The sequence below is a fragment of the Clinocottus analis genome, unplaced genomic scaffold, assembly GCF_023055335.1.
Source record: "Clinocottus analis isolate CAN_PGR_092001 unplaced genomic scaffold, fCliAna1.0.p SCAF_8, whole genome shotgun sequence".
Lineage (NCBI taxonomy): Eukaryota > Metazoa > Chordata > Actinopteri > Perciformes > Cottidae > Clinocottus > Clinocottus analis.
In genome coordinates this window covers 19,874,691-19,897,002 of record NW_027176240.1, presented here as the reverse complement: position 1 = coordinate 19,897,002, position 22,312 = coordinate 19,874,691, and the positions used below count along the sequence as shown (strand labels likewise).

The window sequence follows — 22,312 nt, the reverse complement described above, 5'->3', positions numbered from 1 at the left end:
CCTCCTCTGGTCCTATAGAAGTCTATGAGGAAATACATTGCTACTTGTTTTATTCCCTAACTAAACATGTTCATGGTCTTAATCTCTCGTGTCAAGTCTTCGTCAAGACAACATGATGTTCATTTAGTTCATTATGGTCCGTTTAGAGTGAAAAAGAAGATAAAGCATGGCATGCTTGAGGGCAGGGCTACCTTGTGATTGACAGGTCACTAACACGGCGTTGTCAGGAGAGAAAGTTGTCTCTGTTTTCGTCTTAGAACTTTAAACCCTTCACAGTTAATTAAAACCATTTTTGGACGCCTGCAAATCTCTTATTCGGCACTTAGCTCCACCTAGAAACTACTAGAAACCATGGCGGTAGAGAAAGTTGAGATGGTCACAACACTAATTACCCTATTTTGTTAGAATTTATCTGGGTATGAACTCAATGCCTCAAGCTACATAACTGTATTAGCAAAACTGCAGAGAAGCACGGTGAATATTTCCTTCCCCACATCCCAATGTAATGGTAAAAAAAAAAGAAGATGTCTGAGTGGGGTTTGAAAAGCTAGCAGCAAAAGCCCGATATTGTGAGTCAGGTCATCTCAAGCTCCCGTCGCTGAACTGGTACTCGACTGTTTGACATGTGCTGAGCCTGCAGTACATGCCTTACCTGCCACTGTCTGGTAGCTTCCTGCCCAGAGCGGGACACCCGGGTGTCTCCAGGGTCCGAGGCTGCCTGGAGAATGGTGGATGAGTAAAAGGGAACCAGACACAAAAGAAAAGAAAAACATGGATGGATGGATGAGAGGATGAGGATGAGAGGATGGAAGAGAGCACGACGGAGGAGACATCATTTAGATTTAGAGCATTATGACTGTCAGGGGTTTGTCGTCGACCTTCTACGTTTACTATGCAGAAAACAGGAAATGGGGGGGGGCATGCCGTGACGAATGGTGTGATTGTGATATGAATAAGTCTGTCACACACTCCTGCTTCATCTGGAACTGTGCAAGTGTGTGCATGTGTGTAGTTGTTTGTGCACCTCTTCTTTGTACTGAGGTGAATTAAAGTCTTTTGAGAAGGAAGTAGCATCCATATTCTCCATTCACGGACATGAAGATGACAAGGATGATACAGGCCCCACACACACACACACACACACACACACACACACACACACACACACACACACACACACACACACACACACACACACACACACACACACACACACACACACACACACACTGTTCTGGTATGAATTCATGGACAGTATGAATTTGAAGTCACTGCTGAGCACTTCCCCTTGAAAAGAAGAGAGACTTCTTAAAGACTGAGCGGAGAAGGCGAGCACACAGAAGCAGCAGATGGCGAGTCCCAGAAGGAAAAGTGCACTCGGAAAGACTGCAGGGAAGCGAACTCAACGAGGCAGAGTTCCACAGCATAACCAGTACAATCTACTCGGTTCAGAAGAGAACAAACCGGTCGACTGAAAAACGCGAAGGAAGGGGAGGAAAAGCAACAGTACAACAACCTCTGCACCAACAACCACAACCAGGGACGAAAAACTATCTCTAGGTTCTGCAACAGATTACAAACCAGGAAGACACCACCCACAAGCGGAAAAACCAGACAAGCAACCCGTGACACAATGTGAGTGACACGGACCAAAACAAAGTAGAACTTGCCTCGACGGGGGGAATTTCGACAAGTTCGACATTGTACATCATGTTCACTCTCACTGTGTCCAGCTCAGTGACCACAAACCAGAAATGAAGGCATGGCGATAGCAGGGTAAATTGAAAAAATAGTCAGGAATAGCTTGTGATTTTATCTTGTTTTTGTCAAAAGTAATTAAATATAGTGAAACCCTGCAGTTGCAATTGCTGCTATTACTGGTTTCAAGGAAATTACAATTTCAATAAAAGCAAATTTAAAGTATTTAGGGGTATAGGATTATAGTTTTGTGGAGAAGATTGATAGCACATCAATTTAGTTGTTAAACATGAAGCAAAAGCCAAGTTATATTAGCTTAGCCTAGCATAAATAAATAAAATAGGGGTAAAACAGTTGTAGGTATGTTTTAAGTTATGTCTCATTCAATTATTTTCCCATTAGCATGAAGTCTTTATGCTAAGCTAAGCTAACCTTCGCTTGGCTGTAGCTTCACATTCAAGAGGAAAAATATGAATTTGTTACAGATCTTCTCATCTAACAGTGAGCAAGTAAGTGAAAAAGGATATTTTAAAGGCATGAAAATTTGCGAATCAACGACTTTCTTTTTGTACTAAATTTGGATAACATGAATCAGATTAAGCTCCTCGTTCTTCATGACGCAAGATAAAGTCACTCACTTTTACCAGAGTAGAAAGAGTTGGAAACGTTTAGGTTGCAAATTCTCGACCAGCTAATCAGAGACATCACAACTCAGCAGAGAGATTAGAGCGAGCTGCAGAAATGCGGTAGAGCTTGACGTCTGCCAGAACCCGATAAGGCCCAAAGAACCCAGAGTCGTTCTGTCGGTTCCTTACAATGCTAAGGAAGGGAGGGATGTGGGGAGAGGAGGGGGGGGGGGGGGGGAGACTTGGGAATTGGGGACAATTCACTTTGTATTTTCGGGGTTTGGTTAATAATGGCATCAGATTTGAAGGCATTAGTCAAGCTCTAAGAGGAAGCGGCTGGGGGGTCCACAAACGGGTACCTGTCATCTTCAGGGGACGCATGTTGGATAAGAATCCTGGGGCTTGCCGGACGTCTCCGGGGCAGGGAATGGGACAAAGATTTTCTATGTGTACACATACAAAATATATCACCAATATGACCAAATTAACAAACCATTACAAGATCAGAAAGCCACGCCAATCCATTGCTGGGTATTAACAGGCGCACGTATTTCCTGGCCACTCCGGGCGGCAACGGAACACCTGACCTACAATAACGTGTTTTAAAAATGAAGTATACCTCTGCCAAGGAGGTCATGTCAAGGGAGAACTCATTCAATTTTGGGAGTACAAGTCAAATTACGGGGCATTAGGGAACAAGTGATGTTCTTCGTTCATGAACGTGATGAGATGGTGCGTGGCCTGGGCGGAGGTCTGCCCTCTGAGAGCCCTACTCCTTTCCTCCACCAAGGAGGCCATCATTTCAGTGTGTTTGACAGCGGGATGACTGAAGGAATCCTGGCTCGACTTGCTGGAAAGTTGAAGCATGAACCCAGGAAGAGTTTGTTCCATTTTTTCGAGCGGATACACTAAAGATATTTCACATTTTGCCTTGGCGGAGGTCTCCCCTTCTAGTTGCTTTTAGATTTGTTGCCAACAAAAAAAACCTGCATGCGACTTCCAGGATGAAGATGAACGGAGGGAATCTTTTACACTGCCGTCACACTAGGTAGTGATCGCTTGACAAGTCGACGCAGAGTGTAGACAGAATGAATCATTACAGGGACCCACAATACATATCCTTCAAGGTATTTGAATACATTCTGGGTATGGTGAAGCAAGAAAGCAGCCCGGGCAGCAGGAATCCCAGGAACAAGCAGGATTAGCTATTATAAAAAAAAGAAAAATCAAGCTAGCAAATTGAATAACATGAATGGTTGAAGGGTTGACTCCACTGGAGTCGGGACTGTGTGACACTAAGCAGGGTGGCCTTATTATTTTTAGATGCAGTGATTAAGCAAGGTGTACAAGAAGAAGTGCACCGATTCTGCCAATCTTTGACGGGTCGACGAAGGCGTCTCGTGACAGGAATAAATGATGGGAAATTTGGTCAAATGTTGCTGGAGTTGAGCACTTGATCAAATGCAAATATGACTCAGGATGTATGAGTTTTTTTTAAATCGTTGCACCTTCATACACAGCTTGAGGATTGTGGAAAGACATGGGAGCTGCAGGGCGAAACACAATAGAAATATAGAGTGGTGTACATCGAAGGGGTCTCAGAGTGATGACAATCTTCTGCTAGGACCATTCAGAGGTGAAGTAACTACAAAGACCAGGAAAGGTAGAGGGTAAGAGACTACTGGAGCACTACAGGAGAGAGAGAGAGGGGGGTAAAGGGGGAGGGGGCAGAGGCTGGTACCTTTCAGTCTCTGCTGAGGGGGCGTGATAGTCTGGAGTCAGACAGTTGGCGCTAGCGCTCCTAACCCTGTCCAGAGAAGGCTGCAGATCACTAGAGGCACCACAGCACAACATGCCAATCCAATGGAGATGGAGGAAGAGGAGGAGGAGGAAGAGGAAGAGGGGACAGACACAAACACAGAGAGAAAAAACAATTGACAAACAGAAGAAAAAAAAAAAAAGGTTTTAAAAGAAGGTCCAGGTTAGATTCCCAAAATCATAATGCTGGACTGAGAACTAGACTATGGCTGGCTGGCGTATGGATGCAGAGCGTCAGAGGGGCGGGAGGGAGGGGAGGGAAAACCTGTGTGTTGCCGACTGCAAAGGATGAAATGCTCTCCGCGCTCTTGTGTGTGAAACCCTTCGGTCTGTGTGTGTGTCTTACCTAACGGTCACCTCGTCTGTGAACATGACGACGCGGTGCGTCGTGACGGCGCTGCGCGTTGCCACGACCACGCGCGACCCCGCGACAGAGCTTATCTTTCGGCATGCAGGCAGCGAGGAACTAGTCACAGGATGATGAATTTCAAAAACAGCATGCGTTTGCAACAAAAAAAAAAAAAAAGAAGCTCAGATCGGAAAAGCAATCTGTGAAGTTCCTGCTGCTGGAGAAGATAATCACACATATTAGAGCAGAGATCCGCGCTCTAATATCGGAGATGATTCACATTTACTACAAAAAAAAAGGATTATGTGCTTCTCAACAGGTTGAGAAAGGAAGAAAAAAAAATCACACTTGCACCACGAAATACGTGAAGGCCTCAGGATGCTTCAAACAAAGGACTTGTCCCATCGAGTCCCATCGATTAATGTTTTCCTTTCGGACGGGATCACTTTTCTACTTCCTGAAACAGGACATCGGCTTGCTGTGCGGAGGTGAGAATGTGGGGAGTGTTTGAAGCATTTTCCAAACTATTGTACAACCGGTATAACTATATACCTGTGTGTGTGTTATTTGGAGCAAAACCCCATTATTCTTGGAAAGGGGAATTGGAGAGGCGGTGTGTCTATGATGCACGACTTTCCTGGAGGACCAATGTTTGACAACCCGTGCCCTGGACGTGAAAGTCACTTATTTTTCCTCCATCGACAGTTTTAAGGCGACTTGTAGTTGTCACACTTTCTCAGCTTGGAGTTTGATTAAGAGTAGAGAAAACGAGCCCCTGCTTTAGGAGATATATGGTTCTTTGATTACTTGTAAATCTGTTTCCGAGCTTCTTGTCAGTTTTAGAGGAATTCATCGTGTTTGTTCACAAATCCAACGACAGCTCTGATTTGTCACTAATTGAACATTTCCCATAGGAGTGACTGCCAGGGCACATGGGTATTGTAGTAACATTAAACACGGTTTCATAGAAATATTAGGTTTAAAATAAATATAAAAAATAATTAAGGTTCGTTACATGATCCAGGATAATTTAGATAATTTATAGTTTCTATTTTCGATCTATAGGTTAAAAAAAACAAACATATTTTAGTGCCGTGATACTTTCAAAATTGATTATTTGCATTAAGACAGTTGCTTTTAAAATAAAACAATTCTGAAAATGTATGTTTGAATATGCAAATGCTATGCAAATAAATTGGCATGATCTAATATTAACTTTTGGTGACTATAAAATAAATCTACGGATGCAAACAGGCAAGATAAACGTGTATGTTGAATGTCGTCCACTCGTCTACGAGACTTAATCGCCCAAAATCTCAACTAGGAATGAAGTATTTGTGATGTATTTTTTCCTGTCGTGTAAGACATGTTTGTTTGAAGCGTACTGAACCCTGACCTGGGGACTTACCTGTGGGTATGTTTGTGGGTGCCGTTGAACAAAAGGGGCATCTTAGGGGGCAGTGTGTTATTGTGCCTAGTCGACCTCCTGATGTTAGCATGCATGCAGCAGATGGAAGTAGGAAAATGGGAGGAATGGATGACAGAGGAGGAAAAAAAAGGAGAGAAAAGTTTTATAGGTCTAAAAAGGTGCCAACTTATCCAGTGATTTTATTGAATATGTCGTCCGTAATTAAGCTTATTTGATGATGTATTGCGCTCATCAGCTGATGTATTCAGTTTTTCTTTTCATATCAAAACATTTATGTGGTTCAGGACTGCCAGTGACGTTGTGTCTAAACAGCGCCTTGCTCGTAAAATCACTGGCTAAGCTCGTAGGTTTCTTTTTTTTGCAGTGTAAGCAAGGCCAACTACAGCACACAAGCAGAAGCCGGCTCTCATCTCTACTGACGCTTCATAACCCTCCTCCCTCAAACACCTCGGCCTGGAACACAGCAGCGCAGTGTGGCCGGCTCCAACGCAATCTAAGACCCACGTGGAGGGTAACGAGCTCATGTTGAATGACAGTAAAAAATCTCAACGTCTCCAACTGTATTTGTTTTAATAAGACCTGCCGGGAGGCAGGCTTATAGGAAAGCAGCGTGCTGAGAATGAGACACAGTGGGAATAATGCAAGCATGGTCCTGTAGTGCCCTCTTGTGGATCTGAGGCAGCAGTACAACTGAACAGCCAGCGCTTTGCGCTCCCTTTCCCTCCATATTTTAATTTCTTCCTCCCATTACATTATTGAAGAAAAAAAATAAAATAATGCATGCTTATTCCAACACATGCTACTTTCCTGGCTGTCCATGTTTCCTAAAATGATGAGGGAAGTCATCGCCAAGTCACGTCAGTGATCATAGTCTATGTTTGTCTTGCTGTCAACAAGCCACATGAACAGACCAAAACCGACACAAATGCTCAACCAAAGTGCCAAATGTGTATTAATCCGCAGCTGAAAATAGTCCCGCGACAAACACACTTTTTCCCTCCTGTTTGGATCGGTGTTTGTGGAAAACTACAATGCCCAGCTGTAAGTTGTCTGCCTTTTATTTATTTATTTATTCTCAAACTATATTTCCTGACTAGTTTTTAGAGATTGACGTTATCAGTTGAAACAAATAGAGTTGGGGCAGAGAGCCACAGAGAAGGGAAGTGGAAGAATACAGAGAGATGGAAAATGAATTGAATTTTTTTCTATATGAGAATTGTTGACCATAACAAAACTGTAGATGGCGGCCTTAAATGTCCAGTTAACAATTTTGTATGTCTGTTTTTTTAATGACTTACATTAGAAAGAACATTATGGAGGTATTTTTTTTTTACTATAAGTCTCTTTTTATTTGCATACAGAGACAAAATCTGGCAAAAAAGCACGAAGCACATACAACTACAACTGATCCCAAAATGTAAAGAACGTGTCGTGAATGTCCGGGTTTACCTGGTGTGGAGGCACTCAGCACTTTTGCCTCGCATTGACTGGTGGATCATGATGACCTCACTGTGGTTATCATGGGGATGGATGACATATAAGGAAATCAACAACAGTTAAAACAACAAAAACAACAACAACAGAAGAGCAGAAGGAGAAGAAGGTGAATAGGAAAGAGGAGCTGTGGCTGATCGCCAAACACACGACACGCACACGACGCTCAGAAAAACGCCACAGATTTTTGCGACCAACGCCGTTTAGTCAAAAACACTCTGAAGTCACTTTTTGCTATAAAAAAAATCAGCGGAGAGAATCAAACGTGGTCCCCGGACAACTTAGAATACAGGAGGAGGAAAAAGAGAAATCCTGCGCAAAAAAAGGGCGGGAAAACAAAATCAGGAAACTTTCTTTTTTTTTTTTTTAAGGATACCGGTGAACGAAAAAGTGACATTTTTGAAAATCGTGTGACCTCGTTTACACTTACATGTCGAAACAGAACAAAGCTGACACACAGTTTTGAACAAAACTCTCAAACTATCTCATTCCGCACGAAAAAATAGCCAACAAAGCAACTCTGATGACATGTACGGTCTAATCAGTAGCCGGGGCTCTCACCTGTCATCCAGGTACTCCTCCTCCTGATGGCGCCCCCTGGCGCTGTCGTAGTGGCGGGTCGGAGAGCGGGAGCGGCGCGTGTGAGGAAGCTCGTCATCCAAACTCCTGAAAGGAAGGAAGGAAGGAAGGAAGGAAGGAAGGTTCATGTCAGGTTAGCGGTCAGGCGGTATTGCAGCAGACTCTTGGCGGGGCTGGTTTCGCTCGGGCCAGTAAAAGCAGAGCTGGCAGCACAGTGAGTTCTGCATCAGACAGACATTTCATTAGTGGATGGACTCAGTTTGCTGGCTTCCAACAAACTCCCTCACTCGCCCTCTCTCCCTCCACCATGTTGCTTTCACCTCTTACACATGTCTCAATATCTTCCCACCAGGCGGATATTGGTCTTTCATTGTGCATTGTTAGACTTCCGGCCATGCCAACCGCCTAAATTGAGTAAAATACGTACTATATTTGGCTTAAATATGCCCATTTGGAGCGATGTGGCAATGAAGGGTATATTAACAAACTTTTGACGGACGGACAAACAGCTTTAGCGATTTGGGGCGAGTGTCTCTTTAAATACCCCCTGCCCTGTTTTTCCTCCAACGGAATCAATATCATAAAGTTTCTAAAAGAGGACAAAACGTTTAAACTTCGGCATGTTGCTCCTTCACCTCTGGGCGGGAACGTTGGGCGGCCGGGAGCGCGTGCGCCCTTGGTCCTCGCGGTGCGGCGAGACCGAGCGGGAGCGTATGTGGTGGGCGGGCGTCCTCTGCTGGTCCGGCACCTCCAGGGTGGACGTGGACTCCCGCTGCCTCTCCCTGCCACGCCCATCAGCTGCTGGGTGGGGAAATGGCGGTACACACGCAAACACATATATATAAATACACACTCAGAAGAAAAAATGTAATCATGAAGGAGAGTAACTACGTCATAAATAGAGGGAACTATTCAGTAGTTTGTGGTGGAAACATCCCTGATCCACAGTCTACAACCACCTCTGCAGCTATACATAGCATTCACAAAACTGCAGAATATACATTATTATTATCCACGCGGCCAAAAACATAGAACATCTTTTTGTGGGCACATACTAATATGGATATATTCATGTGCAGCAGGAAAGTCTGTCTCAAGGATACAGACTATTTAAAGACCAGCCTAATAATAGAGCAGCAGTGTATTTTTTAAATGTAGTGACATAAAAAGAATAGTTTAAAAGCCGTTCTCTTTCTTTGGTGGTGCAGCGGAACTACATCTGAGGATAAAAATACAAACAAAGAGACTGATCAGGGATCAGGGATCTGTGGGACTGCGTCAGGCTTTGTTCGCGGTCCCATGGCCGCTGGTTTCGTTCTCCAGTAAGAGCAGCACCTCACCGCTCACAGCGGGCCGGTCGCTCGGCTTTAAGTGCTCCCAAGGTTTTTCATTTATCCCTGCCATGCATGGGGATTAAAAGAAAAAAGTTGGTGGAAGGGGTGTATTATCTCCATCCCTTCTGTCTCGCTTTCTAAACTTAGGCGCTCATGAACTAGACACACAGACCCGTAGTGGGGTTGGACTGACAACGCGAGTGAACACGATGAGCTGATACTCAACATCAGTGAATTTGACCAGTTTTAAAAGGGAGAATTTGGATTTGTTGGAGCAGCAAAATGTATTCAAGACATCTGAACACACACACCCTGACCCGCCCGGCGGACGCTCACACAGAACCATCTGAGAAGCCGTCATTGGGAACTGCAGTTCTCTCTGCAAGTGATGGTGTGAATACTCTCCAGTTTTAATAGAAACGATGCTATCGTAGCATCTACGCTAACCGGTTTAGCATTTAACGAACAGTCGGCCTGGCTGCCGGTGGCTCCTCGCTTATTGGTCCAGTCACTGGCATGCGTACACAAACGCACAATCCTATCTCAAGAACACTGTATGCTATAAGTTTATGCTCTATTTACAGTATTGTCATCACTTTACATGCCGTCAGGCGGCCCTTTCTGGTGATAATCAACGCCACAAGATGTTTATGCCTCCACCGCTTCCTCGATAGATTATTTTATTTGTGTGATTGTCTTTGGGGTGTTTTGAAAGGTTCCTTTTGATTCCCAAAAATGACACAATAGCAAAAGATTTATCGAATCGATTCAGGCAGCTGTGGACCAGCAACTCCCAAACTGTGTGAGGTGAAATGTCTGTTTCTGGTGGTTTTGGATATAACGACAACAGTTCACCATCAGGACTGAAAGAGAAGCGGTAAAAATATTCTATATATAGAATCCAATTAAACTGATATGATCACAAAAAATACATTTTGCTGCTGCCCGTGTCCTCAGTACTACAACACTGAAGTATTCCGTATTTACACCATACATTTACTGTAAAGGTACGAAGTGTCTGAAACAGCCACCAGATAACATAACTATGAAATCCACGGTGATTATATTTTTCACTTTTATATAGAATTTGATTAAATATACAGGTATTCACACCACATTATAGTAGTTTGGTAATAATAGTAATAATATCAACCTGATTCTTTTAATAGCTCACATGAACAAATCTGTACACCAGTCCAACCCGACCACACAGACAAACACTCAGACGCAGACATTTACAGTTTTACCCTAAACACACACAAACAATAGGCGGACATGAACAAATAAAAGGAAATCATATTTAATATTTTAGAAGGAGACTGGTTTTCCCACCATGCCTGAGTGGTGCATGAAGCCTGGATGGTTTGTCCCCACGGCAACATGTAGTCTATGACATCATAGTGTTTCCATACACATGATGTATTTGTGCTCTGTCATATCGTTGCATCTACTTCGATTTTTGGATTTTCGATTCTATTTCAAGTCATTTGCTGACCATCGTTTAAAATAACAGCAGCATCAGTCCAAGGTTCAATACAACAATTTAATGTCACATAAGGACTCAAGTGTCAGTTTACACTCAGTCACTGTGAGTCGTCATTAATAACCATTTTTCCCCCGTTCATTTCAACGCAATGTCACTCATTTGATCTTATCTTTTCTTTAGTTTCTGTCAGGTGGTGAAACATTTGCTTACAAGCAAAAGGTCCTTTATGAGTTACATTTTGTGACAAGATTTTGGCACAAAACGTATGCCATACAAAAATGAAAAAGAATGCCGACACCTGTAGCTCGCCAAGCAACGGCTCATAAACAAACGCCACAAATAAAAGTGCAGTTTGCAGAAAACACTGACGGCAATACTGGGAAACAATCCCCACCCACCTTTAGAAAATACTGCTGTACCTTCATCAAATTCAGGTTCTGTTACACGCTGAGAACCTAAACGTCATAGACACACACACACACACACACACACACAGATATGTATACACGCCACACACACATATACGCATGCATGTATCCAGGCACGAGAGCAGTGTTAAAGGGAAGGTTAGGAAAAACAGACATTTACATTGAAATACTTTGCTTACAGTTAGTAAACCAGGCACACTCCTCTCTCTCTTTCTTAAACAGTGAAGCATGCACGCACACGTACACACACACACACAAATAAAGGGTTTTGCATAAATACATAGGATAGAGGCGTTCGCAGACTGAGACTTACGCTGCAGCTTCTTGCCGGGAGCGTCTGTGTGTCGGCGGGGCAGGAACGGGGAGGGCCGGGGCAGCGGGATGGAGGAGACGTCGTGGGTCTGGAGGGGGTACCAGTGGGGCTTGTCGTCCAGCAAGGCCGTCTCCAGCTCGATCAGGATCTGCTCAAGTCAGAATCCACATAGTGATAAAAAGTTTTTGACCGCCAATGAATAAGGCACGGACAGCAGAAAATATATAATATAATATCTGCTGGCTGGCATTTTAGTGCAAGTGATGCGTTGCATGTTTTACACGCCCGTGTTTAAAGCTGCATTCATTATTTTTTGGGGGAACAAAAAGGCAAATATGTTAGCAGACGTAGCGCAACCTGGTCCTTCATTTGGAGTCATTTTTCTGTGCAAGTGATAAATGTTGGTCCAATATTTTGTACCGGAGCTTGTTTGATGCTCAACAGCTCCGTGTTCCAACTGGAATTAAAGGCGACCGCCGTGCGTGCAAACGATTCAAATCATCCATCGAGGATCCAGAGTCAGAAGTAATTTAGTTAAATCCCTGCACTTTTTTTCTTTAGTTGCATCCCTGTTATCGGGTTTTACCAAATATTGAAAAAAATGTATTTATACATTTGAAGCTTCTATTTGTTGAACTTTCAATCACTCTTAAAAAAAGAAATAAAGTTTTTTTTTTGTGGTTGTACATACTATGTAGTGTATGTTACCCCATTAAAACATGTGCATTCATCCCTCTGTGCGGTCCAGCTGGAGAACAAACTGTTTTGGGACCGAAAGTGAACTTTTTTTAAGGGCTTCATGCCCATGGATTGAAGCAGAATATACGTTTTGTTTTTTTTAACTTTTGGACTAACACCGGGTTAAAACTGATTATGACAACGAATAAATAAACATGCAAAATAAAAAATAGTTGCATGTTGATTTAGAAATGTGAATGTCAACTTTGTGAATGAAACTATTTGGCACAAATACACTGAAAAATTCACGACAACGGTATTGTTCTTGCAGAAGGAATTTAAATGTGGTTTGTGAAACATAAAAGGAAAGGTAGGCCTACTGACAGGACAAAAAACAAGGATAAAAACACACACACAGCGTGTGTGTGTATGTGTGCGTGTGTGTGGTACCTCTCCCATGAAGGAGCTGTCCTCGTCCGGTGACCTGGGTTGATCCCATATCGTGAGCTCCAGCATGTGGTTGCGGAAATCCCTGCGATGGACGTGAGGGTAGACGAACGTCTGGTTCCACTTGGGCTCACAGGTCCTCTTCATTGTTTTCGTCCTCCGTTTGCTCTTGTCACTGCGTTAAGAAATACAGACACTCAAGCCAACCGAGTTCCACTTTCAGCGGACTCACATCCACTGTTTGTCCTGCGAGACGCACAACACAGGCCTGCTCACGCCTGCTTCAGCCAAATCTACTCCACTTGTATCTGCTGGAATGCATCGACTGATATTTAGGGATATTGATGGAGACGAGATGCTGGTTCACACTGAAGTCAGAAGGTAAATTATCCTCCGTCAATCAAAGTTTTACACATGTTGGGCACTTCTTTTGAAGGAAATTGTATTTTATTAGCAAGTTTGCAAAGTAACCGTATTATCTACTGTAACCTAAAAGGGTATTTAAACATTTTTACATAGGGTTGCATGGGGTACATTAGAGGACGGCGGTTGAGCCGTCCCCAGTTTGAAGAACCAGCCATGGAATAAAGTAATGTACTGCTGTGCACGACGGGCAGCTGCAAAATGGATTTTAGACGCCAAAAAAAAATCAATATCAGTTTAAGTGTAAGCTATATTTGGAACTGAAGTTGTTATATCCACTTATGCTTTCTTAGAAGCCACAAGAATCCTTTTGGCAAGAACAGATACGTCACATCGCATCAACACTGGAGTTGCTGGTTCTACCGCTGCCTCGAGGGTTCATCAAAGTCGCACAATAACACAAAAAATGCATGCAGAGGCCGACCAGCTTCTCCCGAGTCCTCCCAGGTAAAAGAGACCCGTTGACTTCGACGAGGGCGGAACGGTCTGACGGCAACGGAAAGCGGTGAGAATACTAAAACTGACGCTGATCTTTGTTGGGCGTCCACAGCCGTGCATTACTTTGCTGTTGCTTCAGACTCCATCTCCTCGCGGTGATACGTGGAAGCAGCTCATACAACCCAAACTTCAAACCATTTGATCTATTCATTCGATCGAACACAGTCAACCGTGGTCGCTGATTACTGGTCCCAACTTGCCTTCTTCTCGTTTGCACAAATTTGAATTTTAGGGCTCCAATGAACTGAGAAATACGGAAGCGAGCTTTAAATCTAGGCTTCATTCACCCTCTGAACCCAAAAGTCAGGTTTGAGGTGCTTTTTTCTCTGTGGCCTTGATTTTCACTGCAATATATAAAAGTCCTTCACCTCTATGGAAATAGAGCAATTATGGCTCAAAGTAAAGGGCATTCTTGAGTGCAGTATAACACAGATATGATGCCATGAATCATTAAAAGTTTAATTTCTTTGGAAATTTCTTTTCCAAAAATTGGAAAACCATGGAATCTATGGATACGTGTTTTCTAAGTTGCCACAAGTGTTTCAAATCTTGTTAGAAACGGAGGCTCTACGTGTCATATACATTAAACTATTTCCATTTTTTCAACCTCTCCTCTCTGCATTCAGCAGCTTGATATTCAGTCGAAGTTTCATTTAATTTTTGTGACGTGACTCTTGCTCTTTGAAAAAAACATTTCAATCCCGCCGGCGGCTTTTTTTGGTTCAGAGGACTGAACACCACGTTGTCGGTAATGTCATAGATGCATTTGTGTAGTTTCTACACTACGTGGACTGGAGATGTGATGGTTCTTGTGTTGTTCTGCATCGTCTTAACGCACCACCTCGACTGCCTTTCATCAGTTGGACTCTCTTTGAAGGGGCGGCATACCTGCGGTCAGGGAGGAAGTACATTTTGACGTAGGGGCTCCTTGGCCGCCCGTCAGGCCGAAGAGGAAGCTCTGAGGTCTGCAGCACGTTGACTATAAGCTGATGACCCGCTTTGTCATACCAGAGCTTCACCTGGGGTTGGGAAACACAAAGAAACAAATTCAGATCCCTGGACTTCGTTTGAACGCATCAACGTGGCCAAACACACTCATGATGCACACACTCACTGAGAGCTGCCCTGGCATTAACTGAGGAGCATCTTGGAGCATCCCAGGACTGGAGGGAGACAGGACATTTAAGGATGGTCTCTCCATCTTCTGGGATTCAAAAGAACTGGAACCTGCTACAAATACATAAGGGGATGGGGGAAAATATGTTTGAGATTCAAAAAAGAGAATATTCATCTCTATTTCTGACCCCAAAAAAAGTAAAGTTGAGACAAGAGGAAAATACAGAAAATAGTGTGGTCAGTGTGTTCATATCTACGTAATACCTAACAGCCATTCCTTTCTTTGGAGACATAAAAGGACCACAGCGAGCCTGTCAGGATGACAAATTACCAGGCTTCTGTCCTACTTTGAGTCTTCTGTTTAGAAGTATTGAGGCCTCGGACGTCTTATCATCTACTCTTAACCAACTACTGACAAATGTGCAAATCCATCTCCTAACTTTGGCAGGGTTCCTACACACTTTCCTTTTTTTTTACAACCAATGAACTCAAGTGACCATATTTAGAAAGCGAAGGAGCTGCGTAGAGACGCCGTATACGTCTCTGGTAGCGACCCGTCAATCACAGTAAGCCCACCTTGAATCATAACCTGCTTTATTGTCTATTTGACTCCAAATGGACCATACTTTATTAAATGAATGTCATGTATGAAATCATTTTACTTTCATTCTGAGAGTGAGATGTGATGATTGATACCACTCTTATGTATGCAAATTACATATGAAGCGAGAGCCGAGAGATGATTAGCCTACCTTAGCATTCATACTGCAACTAGACTGCCTCCAAAGTTAACATGCTACACCTACTAGCATCTCTTAAGTCCACTAATTAACCCATTGCATCTTGCATACATCAGAAAGTAAACAGAAATGTCATTAAGGATTTAGTATACATTATTTCAAGTGGTTTTATATTTCTGTTTGAAAATTTATGAACATATTTTTTAAATGCACAGATGCTAAGCTAGGCTAATCACCTCCACCTCCAATAGAACACAAACATTTTTGTTGATCACATGTTTCAATTCAATTTGAAATGAATGTATCATCACCTGCAATACATCAAATCAAAACCACCTCTACTTCATTTCAAAGTAGTTTATGCATCAAATTATTCTAAAACAACAAAAATAGAAAGAAACAGTCTTGTACAAGACATAAAATCAGCCAGTCAGAGACACAGGCAGACATAGAAATATAGAGATGTTGCAGCATCCCACAGGAGATACCTACTAGATTCTAATGGAGGGTGGGACGTGTCTGGGATTCTTGGGATATCACTGGAAAAGAAGCAGAAAAGGCAGCGTCAGCCACTCTCGTATTAGCATCGAGCTGGATCAAACAAAGTTAGTAGTGTTCTTGATGCACAGGCATACATGCATAAAGATGTAGTAGTAGTTAAGTGGAAGAAAGTAGCACTGCGATTCAAAGTTATTTGGAGATTCAAATATTGTGTGGTTAAAAAAAGAAAACCATGGAAAAGCAGAAGGCAGATGTGAGTAGAGCCAAGTTCTTCTCATGACTGCAGTGTTTCACATTCAGACAGGCTGTCGGGCCAATGATGATCTGAAATAGTGATGGAAGGGAACCGGTTGCTCAATTCTGTCCACACCTCCATCTTTTCTTATCCACCACCACCACCACTACAATAAAGAATCCCATGGGACACACTAGAATCCATTGCACCAGCTCATGTAATATATAGAAAGCATGGTCTTTGTTTAACACTTATCAGTGTAATTTTCTTCTTTTTTTTAATTCAAGTTCATTATTAGATTTCTTTTTGCCTCGGCAGCAATATTTGCAGAAGGTTTTGTCAGTGTTTGTTTGTAGGACATGAAAAGACATTATGTTAAGATGCCTTTTTATTCTACAATATTTTCCTAAAATGAATAGTGACATTTACACTTAATCGCTATTTTTCTGAGCGTTAGATGAGAAGATGGATATCAGTCTCATGTCTGTGTATTCAATTCAAAGCCAGAATGGGGGCGTGGCTAACCTAGCTTAGCATTAAGACTGAAAGGTGAACGGCCTCCTAGCTTCACAGCTAACATGCAAACATAAGATCTCCATCTTCTCATTTCACCCTGGGAAAGAAAGCAAATAAGAATATTCCCCAAACAATTTTTGAACTTTTTCAAGTTGTTTTAAATTTCAACTTTTGATTTCAAGTACAAATATTACACTGATAAGTGTTTCATGGACACTAGGTTGCCTTGGGGCCCATTCCAACAAAAAAAAAATTGAAAACATGTAAATGAAATAAAATGAAAATATTCCTTGCTTTATGAATCCCATACTTTCAAACCAGGGGATTAAGAGTAAAAAAAAGAAATAAGCATTTCTTATTTGACACTATAAGGGCTGGATTTCACTTTGGGATCCTAAGACTTAACCAGGAATGCAAAAAGAGGAATTCCAGACGCTGCACAAACAGTTTAAAAAGCTTGCAAAAGCAATGCTACATTGATGGACATTTCCCATTGGCCATTTTGCATCCCTTCAGGTGAACTTTGGATTCAATTCAATTACAGACGACAAACTGCAGCAGATCTCACAAAAGCCAATATTTATATAATTTGGCCACGCAACTAACCAGGATTCAGTTCAGTTCATTTAGGGAGGCAAAATGGCACAAGCAAAAGAAAAAAGATTTCCAGAAGCGTGAGAGGATTAAGGGGTCCTGATAAAATGGGCAGATTACTTACTGATATTTTCTATAAACCCTTCGCGAGTGTTTGGAGAGAAATTAATACATTCAACTATTTTCCCCATCAAAGAGTACATTGGGTTAAAGGGTAAGAAAGGCTGCAGGAGCTTTAGGAAACAGTGAGTACTTTTACTGTGAAATATGAACCCGTTACAACAGGGTCATCTTACGCACAACAACAGTAAAGCAAAAGTCCTGAAACTCAACTTGCACATTGGTTACTCATTGTTCTACATGAGTTAATGGAAGTATCCTGAGTAATAACACCAATTATCTGAGAAGATTATCCTGGTAAGTTTTCCAGCAAACCTAGAAATCAGAGGGACTCTGTGTTGGATCAGGTGATCGACACATTACAGATTATTCAGAGGGCTGTATGGAAATGTAGACTTTGTCATATTCGATGAGACATTCTTTTTTCAGATATGCATGTTGAGATATTATGGTCGCGCTTTATTTTACGGGTCCATAATGTCCATATTGGTTTATAATATTTCACTGGAGGCCTTCTGGAGGATGTCACTTGTTACTAATTGCAAATAGAGAAATAGAGAATAAAGTATTGATAAAAAATGAGTTCGGGTGAAGGACGAAATTAATTAATTACCAAATGAATAGTACCAAATTACTTAGTTTATTCAGTGGAACTTCCCAAAGATATCATAAGAATAGTATTTGGATACCGACCTGTAAAATAAAGCGCTAACTATATATAAATATTCCAAAGGTAAAGTTGAATGTGTCTTAGTATTATAGTGTAAAAACAAGCCCTTATCAAAACATCTGTGGCTATGATTTAATTTAAATAAACTTTCCAAAGTGCCTCGTGCATCATAACACCCTGAATGTATCATTTGTTGAAGAACGTTCATTCTCAGAGCTTCACACAAACAATCCTACAATAGTTTACTGGAAAAGAAACCTGAAGGACATTTTTAACAATTTATCATCAATAGCAAAACATATATATATTGAGTATTTGTGACATTTAAAGAAATGATATTCAGAGATAAATCATTAGCACAAAATAAATTCATGATTTTAGTCACAAACAGCTGTTGATGCACAAATATTCGTTACCATAATTCTGCATACTCCACCTCATACTCCGTCATTCTGTTAAATACAATTATATTTGAATAAGCCCGTAAACACCGACCGACCAACAGAAACTAAATTAGGAGTTTTACTTTGTGGATTGGTCTTTTTAGAGAGAACATATGAACCATTATGTGTCTTACATACATAATGAACATCATGATGCATTCTTTTCAATCAGCCCCTTTTCAAACTGCAGGAAAACTTTTGCACTCCCAAATATTAGTACGACCGGCTTGGTTGAGTTTTTACAAAGCGTCAGCTGACGGAAAAATATCTGACGCGCACGTTTAGTCGTTAATATTAACGTCTGACAGCCGCTCACTGACCATTTCTCTCATATCCTCCCAGAAATGAACACAACTGCTTTTCTAAAGCGCAAGAAAAAACAAAACAGAGACGCTTCTGTTATAAAACTTGGCAGCGTGAGTTGAGGGTAATGGCGGGCTTTTTTCTTTTGGGAGAGGGGTGCAGTGTGGGGGGGCGCGGGGGGTAATTTTGAATGCAGTCACACAGTCAGAATACAAATAAACGTCCCCGTGTCCCGCCTCATCTGAGGTCGGCCAACTCTGAGTCACTCTCAGTAAACACTGCCTGCTGCGACATTTAGACAAATCTTTTTTTTTTTAAATTTTCACAAACATCAGAATTCGACACTGGAGTGTATGTAACGTACGTTCACACCAAAAGCGTTGCGAATTTTCAACTGAGTTTACTCGCTTTATATGGTTAATTCGCATCATTCGCTTTTTTCCGCGGCAGAAAGGGGGCGCGGCTTTTCTCCGTAAAAACATTTACTATTTCCGCCACCCACCATTGAAATAACCACTCGTTCTGCTTTATACTTCTTGAGGAAGTCGCACAAACGTCGGAACATCAAACGCCCTCGTGTCTGGATGCATAAGATTATCCGTAGCAGTCGCACGCAGCTCCGACTCCTCCAGGAACCGCGTCTGAATGACGGCCGCTTCCAGCGCTTGAATCAGCAGTTTGAATCAGGACGGCGACGATGACGGGCGGGGCACCTCAACGCTGATCGGCTTTCCCGACTCAGCGTCCCGAGTTGAAGTCGTTCGCGTTGTTCGCAACCATTCACGTCTGTGCATTGACTCTGTATGCAATCTAAGTCACGACGCTTTTGGTGTGGGCACAGCATTAGGGTGTGTTTTTATTCCTGGACTCACCCAATAGGCCTGGATACCACCAGCTCCACTTGAGGGTCGGCTTGAGATTCCAGGATGATGTTGTAAACTTCCTTCATGGTCGCCCCCGGTAACAGCTTCCCGTTCCACTGCAGAACTTCGTCCCCTGGAATCGGGAAATGTGTGGGAAACGTTTTCCAACGAATTTCGGGACCTTTCATCTTCATTGCATATATATTTTTAGTTTTTGGCACCAAATCCAATGAAAAGATCAAAGTTATTTTTTTTTCCTTAAAGCTCATTTATGCCAAGTAAAGATAAGTAAACAGGTCACAAACGTTTTTTGTTTTTTTTACAGGTTTTGTTTCGTTAAGTGTTGTTTCCTAAAACAGCACTGTAGTTTTCATGCAAATGTCACTCAAACACAAGGGAAGTGGGGACTTATTTTAAGCCGCGGCGTGATGCACATTTGACTGTCAGTCAGTATTCAGAGCATCATGGCCGGCCGGCCGGCGTATGTGGGCTGGAGTCACAATAAACCGTGCGTTCATACATTAGTAATGAAGTAATATGTCACTAAGTGCAACAGTGTGGCTCATTGATTTGTTTTAATAGTGACTGGACGACAATAGAGCAGTGCACAAAGGAATAATATCAGAATTTAATACACACAATACTTGTAATAAATGTCTCATTTGTCCCTTTACACGAGATATGTTGACTATTACACATATTGATTATTGACCGTCTTAACCAATGATGCTAATTAATGATATGAAACCACAAAGCTACAAAAAAAACACAACGCAAAACCGCCCTGCTTAATGTAATACATTGCATTTCAAGTATATCATAGATATTGCACTGCACAAATCTCAAACTGATTGTAAGGCGTCGCGATGCTTTTTAAAGGCCCCGTGTTTGTCTTTTTTTTCCGTCTTCGCGTGCCGATTGTGTAACACGAGTGTCGGTTTAGACTACCTGCTCTGAGATGTCCCACCACGTCAGCCAGGCTTCCCTTCTTGACTTTAGTGATGAAGGCACCTAATCTCCCTGTCTCTGTTATTCTGCCTCCAACCACCTAGAGAAGGGGGAGAGAGAGAGAGAAAGAGAGAGAGAGAGAGACAGAGAGAGAGAGAGAGAGAGAGAGAGAGAGAGAGAGAGAGAGAGAGAGAGAGAGAGAGAGAGAGAGAGATTTTTGTCACAGATCCGTCATGCGTGACATTAAAATAATAATAGGTTTGCTGCCCGCTCTGACCTTTAACCCCAGCAGTGCTCCGGCTTCTTTTGGCATGGTGGCGCTCCTCTTGCTGAGGGTGATTCGTCCTAGTAGATGGTCTCCCTCCTTGGATGGCTGCCAGGTGACAGGGTGCTGCGACGGGGGAGACAACAGACATTCACCCAAACGTATAGGCGATGAAAAATACAACGGTTTAAATGTCGTGACATTCTGTGTATTCTGAACCGGGTTCGGCTGCTGGAAGCCTCACGAAGTCGAAAGCTGCGCTTCCTGTCTAAAATGTGTTTAAGGGACACTTTGACATCGATCAGGATGTAAAAGTGTCCCTTTAAAATAGTTGTTTGATAGGCGGATGGATCAAAGGTGCATTGCATTTCCATTTCATTAATAACGTAATGCATGTCCGGTTTCTTAAAGAGACAGCGTTTGATGGATTTTGCAACAGTTGGCAGCTTTTCCGAGAAATACATTAGCACAAGTTTGCCACTCGCTATAACCATCTGGTATAACACAGCAGTTCTTTGGCATTGAGTTCATGAAAGCCTTTACATTTGCTGGAGTGAACACCTGGTCTGAGAAAACTTACTTGTTACATTAATGGATTCCACCAACACTCTTATCATCTCCTTAGAAAAGCAAAGTATCGCTCCATGCTGATCGGCAAACTTTAATGGTGGATCTGATCCGAGGAAAAAAAGAACAAAATCGACTTACATGCCATACGGTGGGGTCATGTGGGTAGCACTCCCAGTCGCCTGAAAGAGAAAAGAGACGGGCTCAGAATGCTGTGGATGAAGTCGAGACCTCCTTCACACATTCACACACGTACGCATACAGGAGAAACTGTATACAGAGCACATACCAGCCAGAGTCCCTCAAACAGAGCCCAGACAAATTTGGAAGGTATTTGTTTACAGTGAAGAGGGTTAAGATTATTGAATCTTCAAGCCTGAGCTAGAATTATAAATATAATGGCCACAGTGGTAGTGATGACACCCAAAGACTAGTTTAAAATGCCTAAAATTGCTCCCAGAGAAATTATGTAGTGGTATTACTCCAATCTTATGTTATTTATTTATTGAAGCAAAATTAAGAGTTGCACAAAAATCATATTATTGGAGTGTGCCACAATAATAAGTATTCAACTTGAGTAATTACATTTTGTTCTAACTCTTAAAGATTATATTTATATGTATAAATCTAATTATTGTATTTACTTATTTTGTCTTTATATGATGTATTAATACATTCATTTCATAATTAAATATCAATACTATTCTTTTTATTTGAACATTTGATTCGAATCAGTAAAAAAAAAAGGAAATAGATCAAAAATACATACATGAAATAAATATTTATATTTATTATATTTACCATTTGATTAAAAACACTTTTGTGTTCAAT

The 22,312-nt window shown here is 42.0% G+C and overlaps 1 protein-coding gene across 18 annotated transcripts in view; it reads right to left on the bottom strand.

The window, feature by feature from the left end:
- Nucleotides 1-22,312, bottom strand: part of rims1a (regulating synaptic membrane exocytosis 1a) — an 86,270-nt gene that overhangs the window by 11,175 nt on the left and 52,783 nt on the right. For 3 of the 18 annotated variants that reach the window (XM_068567345.1, XM_068567347.1, XM_068567348.1), the window contains exons 7-22: nucleotides 21,623-21,663; nucleotides 20,927-21,040; nucleotides 20,650-20,749; nucleotides 19,711-19,834; nucleotides 17,427-17,444; nucleotides 15,949-15,995; nucleotides 14,715-14,830; nucleotides 14,489-14,619; nucleotides 12,683-12,854; nucleotides 11,555-11,702; nucleotides 11,212-11,268; nucleotides 8,629-8,794; nucleotides 7,976-8,080; nucleotides 7,370-7,429; nucleotides 5,900-5,977; nucleotides 4,066-4,155 (exon numbers count right to left, since the gene is read on the bottom strand). In XM_068567345.1, coding sequence (XP_068423446.1) covers nucleotides 4,066-4,155; nucleotides 5,900-5,977; nucleotides 7,370-7,429; nucleotides 7,976-8,080; nucleotides 8,629-8,794; nucleotides 11,212-11,268; nucleotides 11,555-11,702; nucleotides 12,683-12,854; nucleotides 14,489-14,619; nucleotides 14,715-14,830; nucleotides 15,949-15,995; nucleotides 17,427-17,444; nucleotides 19,711-19,834; nucleotides 20,650-20,749; nucleotides 20,927-21,040; nucleotides 21,623-21,663 — 1,567 coding nt within the window. Of the gene's footprint in view, nucleotides 1-652; nucleotides 719-2,683; nucleotides 2,768-4,065; nucleotides 4,156-4,488; nucleotides 4,609-5,899; nucleotides 5,978-7,369; nucleotides 7,430-7,975; nucleotides 8,081-8,628; nucleotides 8,795-11,211; nucleotides 11,269-11,554; nucleotides 11,703-12,682; nucleotides 12,855-14,488; nucleotides 14,620-14,714; nucleotides 14,831-15,948; nucleotides 15,996-17,426; nucleotides 17,445-19,710; nucleotides 19,835-20,649; nucleotides 20,750-20,926; nucleotides 21,041-21,622; nucleotides 21,664-22,312 lie in introns of all 18 variants that reach the window. The other 15 variants (XM_068567349.1, XM_068567350.1, XM_068567351.1 and 12 more) reach the window with 10 other exon arrangements.